General features: G+C 49.2%; 1 protein-coding gene across 7 annotated transcripts in view; it reads right to left on the minus strand.

Moving 5' to 3' along the window:
* NAV2 (neuron navigator 2) overlaps nt 1-18,844 on the minus strand; it is a 727,084-nt gene that overhangs the window by 164,915 nt on the left and 543,325 nt on the right. For 6 of the 7 annotated variants that reach the window (XM_072793786.1, XM_072793782.1, XM_072793781.1 and 3 more), the window contains 3 exons: nt 11,378-12,479; nt 5,823-5,935; nt 80-188 (listed from right to left, as the gene is read on the minus strand). In XM_072793786.1, the coding sequence (XP_072649887.1) occupies nt 80-188; nt 5,823-5,935; nt 11,378-12,479 (1,324 nt within the window). Of the gene's footprint in view, nt 1-79; nt 189-5,822; nt 5,936-11,377; nt 12,480-13,480; nt 13,656-18,844 lie in introns of those variants that run through there. The other variant, XM_072793788.1, reaches the window with a different exon arrangement.

Genomic DNA, 18,844 nt, shown 5'->3' on the forward strand with positions numbered 1-18,844 from the left:
TGGCATGCACACACACGGGAGAAGCTGCGTGAAAACCAGGCAGCCTGCAATTTGGCGAAGAAATTCACGCTTTCGGTACCTGTGCGTGACCTGAGTCCCCCGTAAACTAGACATGGTCTCCTCCAAATTCTGCCGCAGGTCAGCGATGTTCTTCACCGTTCGCAGACGCCGAGCCTCAGGATCTTCCCCTGGAAAGAGGAGGGTCAAGACTTTAAATTCTCTGATTGATCATGAGCTCCATGAAACGCAGTGTGTTCCAGGCTCAGGGCCTGGCTCACTGTGGGCGCTTAAGGATTTGAGAACGAATGGGAGGATGGACGACCAAGTGAGTTGTTAAATCTAAGAAGTCTTTCTTCTCCTTCCAGGTCTCTCCTGAAGTAGGTAACGTCTAGCTTGTAGGAGAAGCAAGGCAAGGCACCTAGTCTGGGGTACATTTTTGAACCGTCTCCAATAAAGGAACACATGTAAGTTAGGTCTAAGCACTCCCTGCGAATCATTTCCTGCCCTTGCCAAAGTGTGGGTGAGGCATTTTATTTGCTCACCCATTGGTGATAACACACTGTTATCTACTAGCCCTACTTCATGACTGGGATGTGCACAGTGGCTGAAAGATCTTTATTTCCTAGTCACAAGTATTTCTACAGAGAGAGGCTTGCCTCTTCCTGTTAGATTTACTATGTCACCTCAAATTCTGGTTCCTCTGAATCACTGGCTGTGTGATTGTGGGGAAGGTGCTGACCCTCTCCGTGCTTCAGATTCCATGGTACTAAAATGAGGACAGCAAGAGTACCCAGCTCATAGGGCAGCTGTGGGGACTCGGTGGGAGAGGGCCTGGGGAGCCCCTGAGCACAGCGCCCACCTCGAGCACCAACTCATACCAGCTGCTGCTGCGGAGCGGGAAGCCAGCAAGTAGGCCGAAGGCTTTTCTTCGGAGGGGACAAGAGACTTCCATTCTCTGGGCAAGATTTTCCACAGGACACCTGGCCAGGTGGAGGCTGAGCTGGCCCAAGTGTTCCCAGCAGAAACAGGCCACACACAAGCTAGGAAACCACGTGCCCTCAAGAGTCACCTGCTCTGGGTTCACTGGCTCTTGTGCTTTGTTTGGGCTTAGATGGCGCAGAGGAGATGGGGAGTAAGTATAAGAATGATGAAAGGAAGCAGGTACCTTTCACTCGGAGTAATTCCAAGGAGGGCCAAGAAGACCACAGAACCATAGTCAATGCTCTTTAAAAGCCTGTGACTGGGAAGCCTACGTGGCTCAGCCGTTGAGCATCTGCCTTCGGCTCAGGGCGGGATCCAGGATCGAGTCCCACATCGGGCTTCTTGCAGGGAGCCTGCTTCTCCCTCTGCCTGTGTCTCTGCCCAACCCCCCATGAATAAATAAATAAAATCTTAAAAAAAAAAAAAAAAAAAAGCCCGTGACTATCTCAAGCGTCGAGCAACATTTTGAAAGAAATTTCCGCGTCAAACGCAGTACACAGGGGCAGTGGCGAGTGGGAGTTACATCAGATGCTAAGTAAAACTCCCAGCGGTTGTCATTAATAAGGCAACAGGCAGCTAAGAAACGTCATAGAACCGACTTCCTTCCTGAGACGGAACAGCTTCCATAGGGTTGTTCTCGACACGGTGGTGCCTGGAGGCTGGCTGATGGACCGAACAATACGTGTGTGATTTTATGGAGGAAATTTGTTCTAGCCAACTCTCTTGTCCTTGCAAATGCCAAGTGGTTTCAATTTTCTCCCCCTTTTGAACCAAGAGAAAGTTGCAAGGCATTTTTCTCTTATCTGGAAAGTGGTCCAGCTTGCATTTCCCACCCGATTATTTAGAAATACATCTACGTGTGTGTTTTGAAATGAAAGCAGGGATGAATGTCTACTTACCTTCCCCGTGTGGCCCTGGAAAAATGTACCTGTGTCCGTCTCCTGGGGCCATCAGGTAAGTATCGTTTGCTGACAGTTCGGCCGCATCCTAGCTATGGCCAAAGGCCGAAAAGGTATTGAGCCTTTGGACAGCTCTAGCCTCCGCAGCACACATGTATTTACCAAAGCTAAATCTAGGCACACGCTTTCAAATTAATGTGTTAACTTAATCACATACCAAAGTATCATAATTATACTCATTTCTCCAAGTCTCTCCTAATTGACATGTCTGCCCGCTAACTCTCCTTTAGACATTCAAAGATCTTCGAGATGGGATGGTATCTCACCCTTACTCTTAGTAACCGTCACACAAATCCATAGATGCCTGAGACGTATTTATTGTCTAAAAATGTGTGGTCAGCGCAGAGTCAAAGATAAAGCACAGACTCTCTGCATTTCAACAGATAAAGGCCTGAATCCTGGCACTGCTGCTGATTAGCCACTTGACTTTGAGTAAGTCACTTATCTTTCTGAATGCCATCTGTAAAATGGGAACAAAAACCTTCCCTGAAAGGGTCGGTTGGAGGATCAAATGAAGATGCATATGATATGCCTGGCACAAAATGATATACCTGGCTTGTTGGACTTGAGTTTCCTGTTTCCCTCGGGCCAGGGGTAGGGTGCGGGGGGTTCTGCTGGGAAATGTCTGCTCCCCTCAGAGCTCTACACACACCAGATTCCAAGAGCAAAGCAGATAAGGCAAACCAGTAACACACCTGCCTTGCTTAGGTGATGGCATCCTGTTGTCAATTGTGCCTCCTTAGACGATGTGAGACTCCCCTACCAACTCACAGCCTGAACAAAATAAAAACACAGCCGTGCTCCGATGGAAATAGAGGCCACTTCTGCTCATACACAGAGATCTGGAGCTATTCCGTGTCTCTCTGTGGCTCTCCCATATCTGCAAGGTCAGCCCTCCCTTAGGCCACTGGCCGTGATGGATACAACGCCCCATTCTAATCACGTAGGCCTGAATTTGGAGGATGTCAGGGTGTTATAAGATGAACCTGGGAGGAACCTGTCTGAAGGAAGAAGCCGTTGTATGACAAAAGATGGAAATTATCCATGGGCTACAGGAAGATGGCTTATATCCAGTGATTAGAAAGGAAGGAATAAAGAATTCTGTTACTAAAGTCAACAAAAAAGTGGAAGGGCTGCCTCATGAAGAAATAACCTCCTGTCACAAATATTCAGGCAGAGACTGAAAGACATTTTTCATCAGTGACGGACAGAAGGGATCCATGGACCAGATAATAAACAGGTGTGCGTGCTCCCTTCTAACCTCACGACCCAAGATGCAGGGCTCAGCTGTAACGCACAGCACCATGTAGATGACAGAGCACCATGGGGAAACATGGAAATCCATCTGATTCCCCACCTTAGGAGGGGAAGAACAGAGCAATTGGTCAAATAGTCTCCTAAATGTTCATTTCCTTTTTTTCCGTTTTCTTTTTTTGAGAGAGAATGTGAGTGGGGGCAGGGGAGAAGAAGGAGGAGAGAAAGACTATTAAGCAGGCTCCACGTGCTCAGCGCAGAGCCTAAAGCAGGGCTCGATCTCAGCACCATGAGACACGACCTGAGCCCAAATCAAGAGTCAGATGCTCAACCCACGGAGTCATCCAAACGCCCCCTGAATGTTTGCAAATAAACCTACTACTCATTGTCATTTCCAGGGATCAGCTGTGGATAAGTTAATTTAACCTTGTCCTACTATTCATGGTCTCCATAAAATAATTCCCAGTACAGTCACACATGTGATTTCTGCTGCTTCAGGGCAGACAGGCTACTCTGATTCCGATCAGAAAAAGAGAGAGAGAGAGAGAGAGAGAAAGAAAGGAAAAAGGAAAAACAAAATTCCCAGCAGCAACCCATGCCACCAGACTTCATAGAAAGCAGAGTGCTTGATCAGGCAAGACTGGCTGCACAGATCTGTCCCCCAAACCAACTGCAGCACCTCAGGTTCTCTGTGCAACTCCTTGGCCGCACAGGCCTGTTGCAGAGGAGACACATGGAGAAAGAGAAAAACTGGTGAAAGATCACAGGCTGTAATCTGTCACTCTGAAATGTAAGTGTGATGTGGAATGTTCTCTGGCTGATGCTTCTGCTTTTCAAATGTGAATTTTGCCGAGCCTCAGCGTCTGACACGAATCCCCGCTACTCCGCGGGACACACATCTGATACATGCCGGGCTCTGGGAGCACTGGCCCAGCTCCTTTGATGTGTGCACATAAGAACACGGTCTGGAATGCGTGCGGAGACCTGAGCAGTCGCCGAACGCCACGCCCTGCTCGTAGCGGGGCTTTTGCTGGAACTATTCATGTCCTCAGATGCAAGGGGGCTACAAAGCTTGGAGAGAAGGAAGCGCAAAATCAATCCCAAATGTGGGGCCCTGAGCCACTTGCAAGATGGATCACTTGTAAATGGCTTGCAAAGTTGGCCCCGTCACTGTGCCCGGCCGGCAGAACCAGAAGGAAACAGTTAAATCGCTCAGATCCTCTGAAATGAATACTCGGAGCTAATGGTGAGATGGGTACGATTCCATCACGTGGGCTGCAGACCAATTCCCCAGCTGTAATGTGGCTATTAAAATGGTGTGGTCATGGGTATTTAGTCTAATAAGTGGATTTTAAACATGGATTCAATTTTTAACCCAACTCTGGAAGTGGTAAGATATGCGAGGAATAACACAACCTCTGCTAAATATGTGGTTTACCACTTACTTCCCTGATTAGAAGTTGCTGGAACAGAGGGTACAGAGCTGGGGACCAGGGAAGACAGAGGAGGTGGTAACTCAAAATGTGCCACAGTCGGAATCCAAACTCACATGTTAACTTTTCTCCTTTAAGACTGTGACAGTGTAAGGTTAATAAATCGATATCTGTGGAGGTCACTACATGATAACTGTGGAGTTTATGTTTTCCCATAATACCCCTAAAATCAGCATCATCTAGGTTATACTTAAGTAAAATTTAGATTTGCTTGTTTCTTTTTTTTGGTAGAATAGGCATGCTGTATTCTTCTTTCCGATTAATGGAGGAAGCCAAGAATGCATTTTCAATCAGCGCTTCCACACGAGAAAGAAAAAAAAAAAAAAAAAGACAGTATTTTATAGTTCTAGATCCTGTTTGAAAGTGACTTTATCTGAGGAGTAAACAAGGAGGTTCAAGATCTTTTAAAAAAATTTTTTTTTAAGATTTTATTTATTTGAAAGAGAGAGAGACAGAGCACAAGCCAGGTGAGAGGCAGAAGGAGAAGCAGACTCCTGATGTGGGGCTCGATCCCGGGACCCTGGGATCATGACCTGAGCCAAAGGCAGATGCTTAGCCTACTGCACCACCCAGGCAAACAAGAAAACAAGAAAATTCAAGGTTAAGTGTCACAGCAGCCCAGATGCCCTATGCACATGAACAAAATAGAATAGATATTAGGGATCCCTGGGTGGCGCAGCGGTTTGGCGCCTGCCTTTGGCCCAGGGCGCGATCCTGGAGACCCCGGATCGAATCCCACGTCGGGCTCCCGGTGCATGGAGCCTGCTTCTCCCTCTGCCTGTGTCTCTGCCTCTCTCTCTCTCTCTCTGTGTGTGACTATCATAAATAAATAAAAATTAAAAAAAAATAGAATAGATATTAAAATAGGATTTTCTAATCAGTAAGAGACTTATTTGCAATTCTGGGGACAAGGGAGTGGATTGTGTGAGAGAGGATAGGGCAAAAAAGAAGAGAAGGAAAATAATAAAAAAAAAAAAAAAAAGAGAGAGAGAGAAAAAGAAAAGTTTGTTTGGCTCATCCATCAATGCAACAGTAAACGAACTTCGAATCAAGCTGGGTCCGTGCCCTCCAGCAGGTGGTCACACGGGAGGTCCCATCACCAGCAGACACAGACTTTCTGGGGCTCCATACTCACCAGTGAGTTCTTCCAAAGCAGGCTGTCCACTCTTGGTGTAGTGGCTGGGCTCCATGCTTACACCCGCGGAGCTGGATTCAGCAGTAACATTCCCTTCGGTGTCCGTCTGGGACCTTCACACATAAGCGAAAGCAGACACACTTGTCACGAGCAGTAGCTACCCCATCTGGACCACCGTGCTCTGACCACAGCACCCACCATCACTCCCTTCAACAAGAAGCTTTAGAACAGAGCAGACCAGCAGACTAACTCTAAATAATTCATCAGTGCACGTGGCGCTATGTCCCAGAAACAGAGAGAGCCACCGAACTGTAAAAGATGAAATATTCATTGCCCAAATGGAGGGTCTGCAATCCTTCACCGGGGATTGCTCCTCTGAATCCCCATCAGGGAGCCAGGTCTAGCCAGAAAAACGCTGGAGAGTACCGTGTGGTTTGGATCATTTAACCTCTGCCAAAGAGCAACTTCTAAGTACTCAGCAATGCCAGCAAGTCAAGCATAAAGATGACTCCATTAACAGCCCTGCGGCCCTCCCCAGATCTTCCTGACATGGCTCTCTCTGAAAAGGTGACTATAAAACCAGTCAGGAGTGGGTGCCAAGCAGGTGTGTTTGCCCTCTGCGTCTCCTGATTCAGGGCTCAGATCTTCTGAGATGAAAGGTCTCATTGATCATTATTTCAACACTTGACTGAAATCTGTACTTCCCCAGACCTTCTCCGTGCCCTTGTTTGTCGAGCAAATCAAGGCAACCGCCTCGTGCAATGCGTTCTTGCCACAACTACCTCTGCTGACTTGGGCACGGCATGCAAATGTGTGGTTACACTCAGATGCATGACCCTGGGTGAAGCATTATTAATTCATTAGCATCCTGCACTCATTCGGCCAGATTTCACTCTCTATGAAGAAAGCGTTTGCCAAGAATGTGAACTGTCTTAAATGTGGGGGATGTACTGAGAAACCTCAAGTCATCCATCCCGCCCCGCCTTACTGCCTTCCAAAGGAAGCCATGGGTTCCAAGTTCCTGCAGTCTCCACCTTTGAGGATTTCTGGACCCCCAACTGCTCCTCTTGACCCACCCCTGCTGCCCCGGCCAGAGTCCAGGCTCTCGCCACCTCCGCCCCGCAAGCACTGCATAAGCAGGTTCACTGCCTCCAGCCTGGAGATGGCAAGTGGCAGCCGCGGTTTGGAACCAACCCACAGATTCCTCCTCTCAGTGTAGTATTTTAAGATGCTTTGAATTCATGTCCACATTTTAAAATGGGGAGATTTTGCAAGAAATATCTGGGCTTCTGCCTCTTTCTCTTTCTTTTCTTTTCTTTCTTTCTTTCTTTTTCTTTTCTTTCTTTCCTTTCTTTCTTTCTTTCTTCTTAAAATTTATTTATGATAGACATAGAGGCAGAGACACAGGAGGAAGGAGAAGCAGGCTCCATGCCGGGAGCCCGACATGGGACTCGATCCTAGGACTCCAGGATCGTGCCCTGGGCCAAAGGCAGGCACCAAACCACTGAGCCACCCAGGGATCCCCCTTTCTCTGCTTTCACTTTCAGGACAAACAAGAGTTTTTCCCGACATTCTTGCAGGGTGACACCTGCTGGTTGGTGCCCAGTGATGGCTGCTTCCCCCAGAGAGCCCAGGGCTCCCTCTGCCAGCCCCTTTACCCCAAGCCGCTCATTTATACTACACCTTTTGGGTCTGAATCGGGCATCTGATCTGGGACCTCTACTCTAGACTGTTCGTAGGTCTGGTCTACTTCCCACACCATCCTCCACGGATCTGATGATACTGATGTGATCACATCACTCTGATCAAAGGCCTCTCGGATAGTTTCCATGGCCTACAGAGGAAGCCCTTAAGTCCTTACTGTGGGGGACACTGTCCCACATGGGCACGTCTTCCTTCACCTCCAGCCCTGTCTCCTGCCACTCCTGCCCTTACGCAGAGCCCTGCCCTACGTTCCAACGGCGTCTTCTCTCTGTTGAGATCACATCATGCCCTGAGCAGGTTTGTCTTTGTAGTGATTGTGACCTGTGCCCGAAGACTCTTTTTCCTCCTGCTCCCTCACTTTGCTCCTAATCTCCCTTGAACACGCGGTTCCCATGTCACGGAGGCCAGGAAGCCTCCCCGGACTGCGCTAGCTGGTTGCTCCACCTTGTGTTTCTACAGCGCTCGTACTCGCCTGCTGCCGATCTATCACAACGGGATCCAGCTGATACACCTTTCCTCGCCCAGAGAGCTCTCTGAAAGCAAAGACTGGTTTTTTCGATGTGTATGTACAAGAACTCGAGCTGATCAAGTTCACACGTAGAGCACTTAGGCCGGCGTGGAAAACGGACAAATGAGAAATGTTTAAGTCTAGGGACGCCTGGGTGGCTCAGTGGTCGAGCGTCTGCCTTCGGCTCAGGGAGTGACCCTGGGGTCCTGGGATCGAGTCCTGCATCAGGCTCCTGCAGGCAGCCTGCTTCTCCCTCTGCCTGTGTCTCTGCCTCTGTCTCTCATGAATAAAGAAATAACATCTTAAAGAAAAATAAAAGGAATTTTTAAGTCTAGAAAGATGCTGGCTACAAGAAGGAGCCTTAGACTCGAAGCCCGAACCCTAAGAGCCATAGGAGTGTGGCTGGCTGTAGGGAGCCACGTAGGTCTGGGACGTCACCTCCCGCCTCTGCCCCGCAGGCCCCCATCTGTACAGCAGGGCTTACGACAGCGACCTTCTCTGGCTGCTGCAAGAATCACATGTGATAGATAGGACACAGAAGCATGCAGTCAAGCGGAAAGTGATCGATGTTACTTCTGAATTGATATATAGAACTCATCCAGAGTGACTTTACAAGATGATTTATCTTTCTTTTATGCCTTGATAACATCACTAATATGGACAGTTCTCAGGGGGTGGAGGGGAGAGCACTGCAAATTATCTGCAGTGAGCCATGAACTTGAGTGAATTTTAGAGCACAAGGGGAGGCTAAACCATTTAATTAAAAAAATTTTTTTTAAGATTTTATTTATTTATTCATGAGAGACACATACAGAGAGGCAGAGACATAGGCAGAGGGAGAAGCAGGCTCCATGCAGGGAGCCTGAAGAGGGACTCGATCCCAGGACCCTGGGATCACGCCCTGAGCCAAAGGCAGATACACTCAACCACTAAGCCACCCAGGCGCCCCGAGACTAACCCATTAAAAAAAAAAAATCCTCTCATTTCACCCAATCTCTGTACAGATTCGGACGAGGTTCAGAGAGATGCAGTGATTTAGAGTCAAGACTGTTTCGTGCTTAAGAACTTGGTCCCTCTCATTAGTCAGACTCAGGTTTAAACACAAGCTCTTCTCGCTATTAGCTCTGGACTTGGGTACAAGCTACCTAATTACTCTGAGCCTCAGAGTGCTTACCGGCAGGATGGGGATTTCAAAAGCAGCCAGCTCATGGAGTCTCGGGCATGATCACAGGGGCCAAGGCACGAGAAGCCCTTAGCTGGTCTCTGCATGGACCTGGCGCACATTCCACAGCTGACCCTGCAGGCAGGGCCCCCGACTACACGGCTTGGCACAAGCCAGTGAAAGGCCTCAGAGCCCAGGCACCCCGATTCCCATCCTGGCTCACCTCAGACAGGAAGGCCCGTCACAGGGGCCAGAAGGGCTTCGCATGGGTGAATGAGAACGTGGAAATGTAGCCTGACAGATACCATGACATTTTCTCATTCCTCCCGGATGTCAGACATTTGCTCTTTTGTTAAGAGTTTTCCTCTCACAGAAAAGCTTGAAATTTTAAGAGGTTAAATGTTTTACAATCTTTCAAATGATTATAGAAAAAGAGAAAGAGGGAGTGAAATGGATGGTGACCAAAGACTGTCATATATTTTAATTTCAAATATGCAAATCAAGGATCTGGGTGCAGCAGGCTTGAATATGCATGATCTCCGGACTATTAGCGTTATTGGAACGATAAAAATTTCATGGGGAGCAATTCAGTTGCCTCCATGGCTCAGAGAACAACTGTATTCCAAGCCGGGCATGGAGACGAGCGCTGAGTCATTATCCAAGCCCTGGCACCCTTCTCCAACGGTTAGCTGAGCTGATGACTTGATGGAATACAAAGAGGACCTTCCAACTAAGAAGTCTGGGCATGACCCCTGCTGAAGGGGGAGGGTGAGCCCAAGAGAAGGAAAGAGACAGGAGGAGAGGCCTGGCTTCCCCTCCCTGGCGGGACCTGCCTGGCTTTACTCTGAATCACTCAGGCCAGCGTCTCTCCGGCCGCTGTTGGCAGGAAGAGTAACAGGGCCTACCCGAGAGCAACCCAGGCAGGGAGAGAGGGGCTATCCAATTCTCAGAGGAACCACAGAAACACAGGGAGCTGAAAGTGTGGGCGTGCACCAGTCGACGCACCCGAACAGGGAAACATAAATACAAATGTGCGTATGCGCACTAGCATTTTATAAAGAAATGTGAACTTGTGTCCATACTTGTTGCTGGCAACGTATGTCCCTGCCTCTAGGTGTACAGGTGTGCGTGTCCAGAGTATGGGTGTACACACTCAGGGCAGAAGCTGTGCAGTAAGTGCCTAGAACATGGCCTTCAGTCTTCGGTCCCCTCTCGCTATGCAGGGGTATTGTTAACATTCAGCTGTGCAGAGTGGCCAAAGGTATGGCACGTCTCAAGGACAGGCCCGCTGAGCACTCTGCAAAGCTTCGGGATTCCCTTAAAAGTGGTGCTAGGGGAGCTTCCACCTGCTGGAGAGGACTCATCCATGTGTGTCAAGCACCACCCAGAGCCAGTGTCCTCCATTCCACAAAGGTGCATGGCACAGGCGGAGCAACCGGAGGCTCTCGCGGGCTACGGGCACACCTAGCAGGCAGCGTCCTATGGATGTGCCATTAGGGACAGAGAGGGACCCGGGGGACAGATAACGGAAGGACAGAGTCAGACAAGCAAATGTCTGGGCCTGTCTCAATCGAATCTGGTCCTCTTGTTCTTCCAGAACCGGTTCCTTCTCCTCCTTGTCCCACTGTCCTCTCAAAACAGTCTAGCACACAGCAAGGACTGAAAAAAAAAAAATACTTCATACGTGTGATGGAGTAAGAAACTGTGAGCATCTGGAAGTTCAAGACCAACCCCTCCGAGAAGGGTCAGTTATTCAGCAAGGTGGCTTTTGCGTTTTTCACTTATGGAAGCACAATCAGGATCCTATAGGGCTACTGCTGGGGCCACTCCTGTTGAGCAATACCAAGGCACCTGACTCATGTCTGCTTGGGCTACGTCTGCTCCTGTAAATGCCCCTGGGTCCCCCCATGCCTGGCCAGCTCCTCCTCATCCTGGGGACCAATTTTGCCTCCTCTCTTTAGCCTTCTCTCACCACCCCCTCCGCCCCCCACCCGACCGTGTTGTATTTGCTGTGCCCTCACACGCCCATGGGTAGCTCTACTAGGCACGGATCGAGGGGTACCCGGGCTGGCGGCTTTCACGCTCCTGGAAGGCAGGCCCGACTCCTGCCCTCAAAGACCTCGAAGCTACCAGAGCGGCTCTGGGGTCCGCGGCCCATGGCAGGCGGGCGGCCGCACCTACCTGTACAGGAAAGGCGCGACGGTGGCAGTGTTGGGGTGGTTATATTGCTGCTGGGGCTGAGGTAGCTGAACACTGACGGTATTGCTTCCCGTGGTCTGCGTGGTCCCGACGGACCCGCTGACGGTCTGGCTGCTGATGCTGTGGTTCAGGGTGGTCCCTCCGGGGCCTTTTCCCTCTGAGGACGCCAGGCTGGAGGAGGAGCTGGAGTGTCTGCCATCCAGCTGGGGCTTCTGCTGGGGGAGCCCCGAGCTCGGCTTCCCACCCCGGCTCCGCTCCACCTCCTTGGAAGGGGCAGGGGCACTTGGGGATTTTCCGGGCATGCTCTTCATTCCGGGTTTGGGGATCCCACTGTGGGAAGGGGCGGCAGCCTCTTTCTTGGCACTGTTGAGCTTCCCCCCTTTGGGGATGAAGCTGGCGATCTTGGAGGACTTTTTTGGCACCTCGGTCACCACCGCCACACTGGGGTCTTCTTTTGGCGCCTCTCTGAGCTCCGGCCTTTCTGTCACAGAGGCTCTCTTGGCGAGGTCCTTGCTTTTCTCCTTTTCCTTCTCCCGCTGTTGTTTCTCCTTCTCCTTGTCGCTGCCTTTTGGGGAACTCTTCTTGTTGGTCAGCGCCCGGCTGAAAGTTCTCTGGGCGATGCCCTTGAGCGCAATCTTGGGGCTGTTGGACGCAGGACCCGCCACGGACAGCGAGCGCCCGGTGGCCTCCATCTCCTCGCTCTCTTCGAAGGTGGGAAGGATCTCGAGCCGCTCACAGCTCGTGTCCCGCGACCCCGGGCCCTCGCCTGCCTTGGAAGCCCCTTTGCTGTTGAAAAGCTTTAGTTTTTCCAGCATGGACTTCTGATTGTTGGGGGCCGGCTTCATGGCTTCGGGGGTGGGCCTGGGGGTCTCGGGCACGGGCTGCTTGACGGAGAGCATGGACGACGTGGCGCTGTGCTTCACGCTGACCGACTTACTGCGCCAGGGCTTGGAGGCAGCGCCGGGCTGGGGGATGGCCGAGGAGGCGCTGCTGTTAGCGGGGGTGGAAGTGCCGCCACTCTCCAGAGGAGCAGGTGCATTTTCGCTCATTCCGGGGTGGGAGGATGCTGGGCTCGCCAATGGCTCTGCGGAGATGGGGAAGAGAAGGAAAGGCGAGTTATGCCCACGGACCTGCACCGAGGGGGAGGGAGAGGGAGGGCCCAGCACTCTCAACCCAGATGCCAGATGGCTCCGTCACCCGCCTCGTGCACTACCTGTGGTTAAGTTTTAAGTCCTACCTTCCTTCTGCTCTCCCATCACACACCGTTCACCTCCGCCGTCACATTCCGCGCAAGGCACACCGATCTTAACGTCAACGTGTGCAACGCACAATCAAGCATACGTTTATGGAAAAACCAACAGAAACCTGCATCAGCACTACGGGGTGGAGGGAAGTCGTAGGAAACGCCTACTGCCTTGAATCATTCAACCCACAACCCAAGTTCCCAGTTATGCGAAATAATTGGGAATTAGCCAACTTTATGAAAATGCAGGAGAGACATTAAAATGGGACAAAAGAAAGAGAGAGAGAAAGAGAGAGAGAGAGAGAGAGAGAGAGAGAGAAACCAAGCAAAATCTTTGAAGAATGATTACCCGAGGAAGTTGCTAGGTCCTATCAAAGCATAGATGTTTTTCCTATGCAGACACTTTGAAAGAGGTACAGACATGATTCAGGCAAGTCTTAAAAAAAGAAGAATTTTCAGCTCAAGAGTATCAACTGCACAAGGCTTCACCGTAGGCATGAAAACACACAGGTCATCTGAAAGTCAAGGCTTCCCCCTTGGCGCTCGGGGAGGCTTTCCCCAGCCAGACTCTTTTCTCAGAAAAGCCGCAAGCCATTTCCAAGCTAGGATCAGAACGCTGCCGAGCAGGCTGGGTTCCGAACCGGAGTTCGGCTCCCGACCAAGGCGGCCCGTGTTCCAGAACCGGGGCCCGCGACGGCCTCCTCGGGGGGCACGGAGACCCACGCAGCCCGTCGCCCACCTTGGGGCAGCTGCCCGCCGGCTGCACGGGGGCAGACAGGAGGCGCCGCTCCAGCCCCCCACGGGCACGTCCGCGTCTGCAAAGTCACCGTGACGGGACTTACCTAGCAGCGGCCACTTTCTCCCGCAACGGTTCCCCAGGAAAAATTCTCCAACCGGAGAGGCTGCTCTTCCAATTGTCACAAGTGTTTTCAGTTAAACTGCTCATGTTTCTAATTAACTTTTGTCATCCGCAACTGCTCCAGTGCCCAGAAGCCTGGCGGGATTAACGGCTGCTTCTTCTGCCTTTTTTTTTTTTTTTTAATACCTAGGTTCCGCTGCCTTCTAGCAACAGAGTAAACTGTGTATAGAGCGGCTTTTTATGATTTAAAAGTCAACGGCCGCCAAAGCCGAGTGCAGGGAGCCCCCGCGTGGGACCCGCGCACCGAGCCCAGAGCGCTCCCGGCAGAGGAACCCTTCCCTCCTCTCGCTCCCAGCTGCTCCGGGAAGCCACAGCTCCAGGGTGATCCAAAGCAGACCTCCCAATGTTTTAAAACACATACATCTTCCTGACTTACTGGGGATTTGGGTTGGGAGCGGGGGGTGCTGCACAATCCTCCCTAACAAAACTCACGGGGCGTTGTTGGATCTTTTCCTGGGGAGAGCCGGAGACTGGCTTGGAAACAGGCTCATGAACCCACCCACACAGCCTGCCTGTCAGAGGGTCTCCACAGGCCTGACGCTGCCTCCGGAGGGCCTCCTGGTAACAGGAGGCGCGGTGCTAGGCACACAGCGAAGAGGGGTTCAGTGCCTCCCTCTTAGGAGTAAGGAAACTGAGGCTCAAAGGAAGGCTAACAGCTGCCCTGAAAACCCATAGCTGGACGTGGACACTGCTGGGACTTGAGCCCAAGTCTCCTGACACAGTGCTCTCGGGACTGCATCATCACACCTACCTCCTTTGATGAAGGACGTATTTCAACAAGGGCCCCTTGAGAGTGCTTTTTAGGTATCAACTTTCCCGCTGCTCAGGTACCTTCACGACAGCCTCAGCGGGGCACAAACCAGCCCAGCCCCTGGAAAGGAGGCACCTACCCTGCAGAGGCCGGCTCTCTGGAGGAAATACCAGTGATCTCCAATTCCGAGTTCCAGTTCTCTTAGGACAACAGGTCTTCCCCTTTACCTGGGCTCAGATCACTCGTGCCAACATTCATTCATTCAGTGCGTATGTCAGACACTGTTCTCGGTACTTGGGATAGATACATCAGTGCAAAACAACACGGCCCCTGCCTTCATGGAGTTTACGTTCCAGCAGAGAGGAACAGGTGATAATTTTTTTTAAAGATTTTATTTATTTATTCATGAGAGACGCAGAGAGAGAGGCAGAGACACAGGCAGACGGAGGAGGAGCAGGCTCCCTGCGGGGACCCTGATGTGTGACTCAATCCCGAGACCCCAGGATCACACCCTGAGCCACCCAGGTATCCAGGAACAGATGATAATTAACGTAGATAATACATTTTATCATTTGTTGGAAAATAAGTGCTAAACAAAAGGGGGCCTTCGGGGGGCAGGATGTGACAATGTCCTCACAGGAACTACATCACACTCAGAGGTGCGCCCCTCTTCCCTGAAGAAGTCTTAGGCACGTTCCACTGAGCGTATGTACATGGATCAGTACGACTTCTCTGCTCCCACACATTCCTTGGAACTTCTATAAAGCCTACTTGAGATGGTTTTGACAAATGCCCCTACCTAGCATGTCTGTGTATTTGTAACACTAACATACACGGCTAGGAATTAACCTAGGACTCACTAGCTAACGACTGATCCAGATGTAAAGAGACACCTGGTTCCCCTACGTGATATGTACAGACCAAGCTGAAGGAAAGGGCTCACAGGCCGTAGGCATGACGAATACTCACACTGTCCCTTCTCAGGCTGTGCCACAACGGCCCCCCTGAAACTCCCACTTGTCTTTTAAACCCCTGCTCAAATGCCTTCTCTGTGACGGTGAGACCCTACAGCTGAATGAATCACTTGGTTTATATCACATGGCATTTTTCCCTACTCTTTATTTTCCTCAGACATTGTTCATACCTTCCCATAAATGGATTGTAGAGGTCCACCTATTTACACTAGGTTCTGGGAATACAGGGGGATAAAACACAGCTCCTGCCCTCAAGGAACTCACTGTCCAAAGAGGCAACAAGCCTCAAACACAGAACAGACAATACAAAGGACTGTAGACGGCTGTACGATGTACCACGAGGCCTAAGGGTCGGGATCCATCAATTCTCCCATTTGGGAAACCTTCATGGAGCCAAGGACCTCTGAATTGTCATACCGTATTTCTGCTCTAGGTTGGCTGGCTATCCCCCTGTGTCCACTCTCCCTGGCTCATCTTTGTGTGCTATAGCCTGTCAGAGCATAGGAAACACTCGTGACTTTGGGGTTTTTTTGTTTTTGTTTTTAAAGATTTTATTTATTTATTCATGAGAGACACACAGAGAGAGGCAGAGACATAGGCAGAGGGAGAAGCAGGCTCCATGCAGGGAGCCCGATGTGGGACTCGATCCCAGGACTCCGGGATCACAACCCAAGCAGGAGGCAGATGCTCAATCACTGAGCCACCCAGGCATCCCCATATGTGGCTTTTGAATTATAGGTTGGTAGTTTTGGCTTTTGCTATTCACATTTAAGGCAACAGAGACACAGCCTTAGAGTCATTAGAGTTTTATCATAACTTTTTAGCCTAAACTCCAGCAAAAACAAAAAACAAGATCAGGACTCAGGGCTTCAGGATTCCTACTTGGTATTTAGCTTGGGCTCCCCTGGTTATGGAATCATGGGGACATGTCAAGGCTACTCGTCATAGCTGGAAAAGGTAGAGATGATCTGAATTTGGTTTCTAGAACAGGAGTCTCCTGAGTAGGGCAACAGGACACCAGAGCACCTGAGGATAAGACCACCTACACTTTGCACTTAGGTCATGGCTAGAAATCCCCTTAATCCTGAGAGGATCTCCAGGTCATGAGTGGTCTTGACATGTTCCCATCATTCTGAAGGTATCACATCAGTGACGTTGGCTGAAGAGGCTGTTTGGGGGCTGTTCCTCTTTCTTTGGAAAGCAGCCATTTCTAATGCCAGGATTTTGTGATTCCTAGCACAAGACTGTCCCTACCATGCTTCTGAGATAGTGAAATAAATATGAGAGATGTGGGTAGGTGAGCCAAGCCTTAAGCCTTGTCACCAACCAACACTGTGACCCTAGCTGTGCCATTTTGCCCTTCTGGGCCTCAGTCGCCCCATTTGTAAGAAAGAGGATGAGCTATTTCTCTAGAGCCTTTTCAGCTCTGCTTCCATTTACATCTCAGTGAGTCTCCAAAGGCCCAGTGAGGCTGGGGCCAGAGAACGCAGCCCTCCCTAAGTTTTGTCATTACTCCGTGCTCTGACATAACAGGTGTTTCTTTACCTTCAAGCATTCCACCTCCATGGTTCTCTTAAGATGTTTACTAGTGAATGTTAGAGAAAACTGGCTGGGTCAAGGAAGAGTCAGCTTTGAATGAGGAGCTTGTGAATTCAGAAATGCTAGTATTCTATGAAAACAAGCCTGGGGGAGGGAATGTGGGGAGAGGTCTTTAAAATCAAGAGGACTTCTCTCCCTAATAAGGACCAGCTCTAGTTTCTGTTCTCATGTATACAAACCTTTGTTAGAGCAAAGGAATCTAAGAGGGAGAAAAGAGAGAAGCATAAAAGAATGTTCTGAATATCAGCATTTCTCCAGCAATGGTATGTGGGCCACGGAAAGTAGGGGAGACTATTTTCAATGGCACATGGATAAATATATTTTTTTAAATTTTGTATTTGAACTCATTTTAATTAACATATACTGTATTATTAGTTTCAGAGGCAGAGGAGTATTTTTTTGTTTTGTTTTCAAGAATTTTTTTTTAATAATAAATTTAATTTTTTTATTGGTGTTCAATTTGCCAACATACAGAATAACACCCAGTGCTCATCCCGTCAAGTGCCCCCAGAGGAGTATTTTTATATTATAAAAGCCGTACTTATTTTATTGCAGCATTAGAAGAAATAATTAGAGTTCATATATAAATTAACAGTTTCATGGATATTAGATGTAGATTTAAAATTTGAGTCGATTTAAGGAAAATATAAAACAAAAATATGAGCAGTTCACAAATTTGGCAAAACTCACTCAAGTTTGTGAAAGACTGAAGTTGGGGAAACACTTTTCCATTAAATCAAGAAATACTTATTTTATGTATACATATTTAATAAATATAAGTACCTCCTTATTTGAAATCCACTGTTTTTGGAAAATGTAATCAACAAACTAGAAATCAAATCAGAAGTCCCAAATTAGAACTAGTCAGGTTCAAACTAATCCGAAATGGTTACTTTTTAGAGTTTTATTTATTTGTATTTGTTTAGCACCCATTCTGCTGAGAATGGCAAACATGACCAGGCCTTGTTTAGCCAAAGAAAATTTAAAGAATAACGGCTTTAACAAGTTTTAACTACCAAACAGTTAAGAATGGCACATTATGGGACGCCCAGGGGACTCAGAGGTTAAGCGCCTGCCTTCCGCCCAGGGCATGATCCTGGGGTCCAGGATCGAGTCCCACATCGGGCACCCCGCCTGCTTCTCCCTCTACCTATGTCTCTGCCTCTCTGTGTCTCCCATGAATAAACAAATAAAATCTTAAAAAAAAAAAAAAAGTGACACATTACATCACATCCAACAAACATTCAAACATGCACACGCAAAACTGAAAAATATCAAGACACACTCTTTTTACATGCAATAAACTCTAATATACTCTACCCTAATTCATTTTTTTAAATGCCTATCACAGAGCCCCTGAACAGATTTTATGAGCCTAGAGGGGATTGCTCCCTGCAGCCTGAACATCTCATTTCTAAAAGACCAGCTTCCAAGGTTCACCCACCACCAACTGACAAACCACCACAAGAAGGAAAAGTCTCATTTGAAACACTCCAGACAGGATGTCTTTGAAGAAGAGAAAAGGCTTTTTTTTTTTTTTTTTTTTTAAGGGTTTAGGGAGAACATTAATCCTCCTGTGGGGAGGGGGAAAGTTTGGTTTTTCTGGCATCCAGCCTTAACCTTCCCTGACAGTAACCAAAATACTTTCTAAATGAAAATACTGTCTAAGGCAGATAAATAAGCATTTCTTCCTCTCTCCCTCCAGGAGGGCCAACACTGGCCCCCAGTCCCTTCTGTCCCCAGCCTCCCAGTTAGGGAGACGTTGGTGGTCCGGTCCTGATGCCAGCAGGGGCACAGGGAATGTGTTCTAGGCAGGCTGATCCCAGCTCCTGTCACCCCCACTGTGATTTTAAACCTGCCCTGGGGACTTTTCCCGCCTAAATCCTCCCAATACTCTTCAAGAAAAGACCTGATAATTGGGTCTGGGAAAATGTTTGTAATTCCCTGTAATTTGTCAAGGTGT

The sequence above is a fragment of the Canis lupus genome, chromosome 23 (genome assembly GCF_048164855.1).
Source record: "Canis lupus baileyi chromosome 23, mCanLup2.hap1, whole genome shotgun sequence".
Classification (NCBI taxonomy): Eukaryota; Metazoa; Chordata; class Mammalia; order Carnivora; family Canidae; genus Canis; species Canis lupus.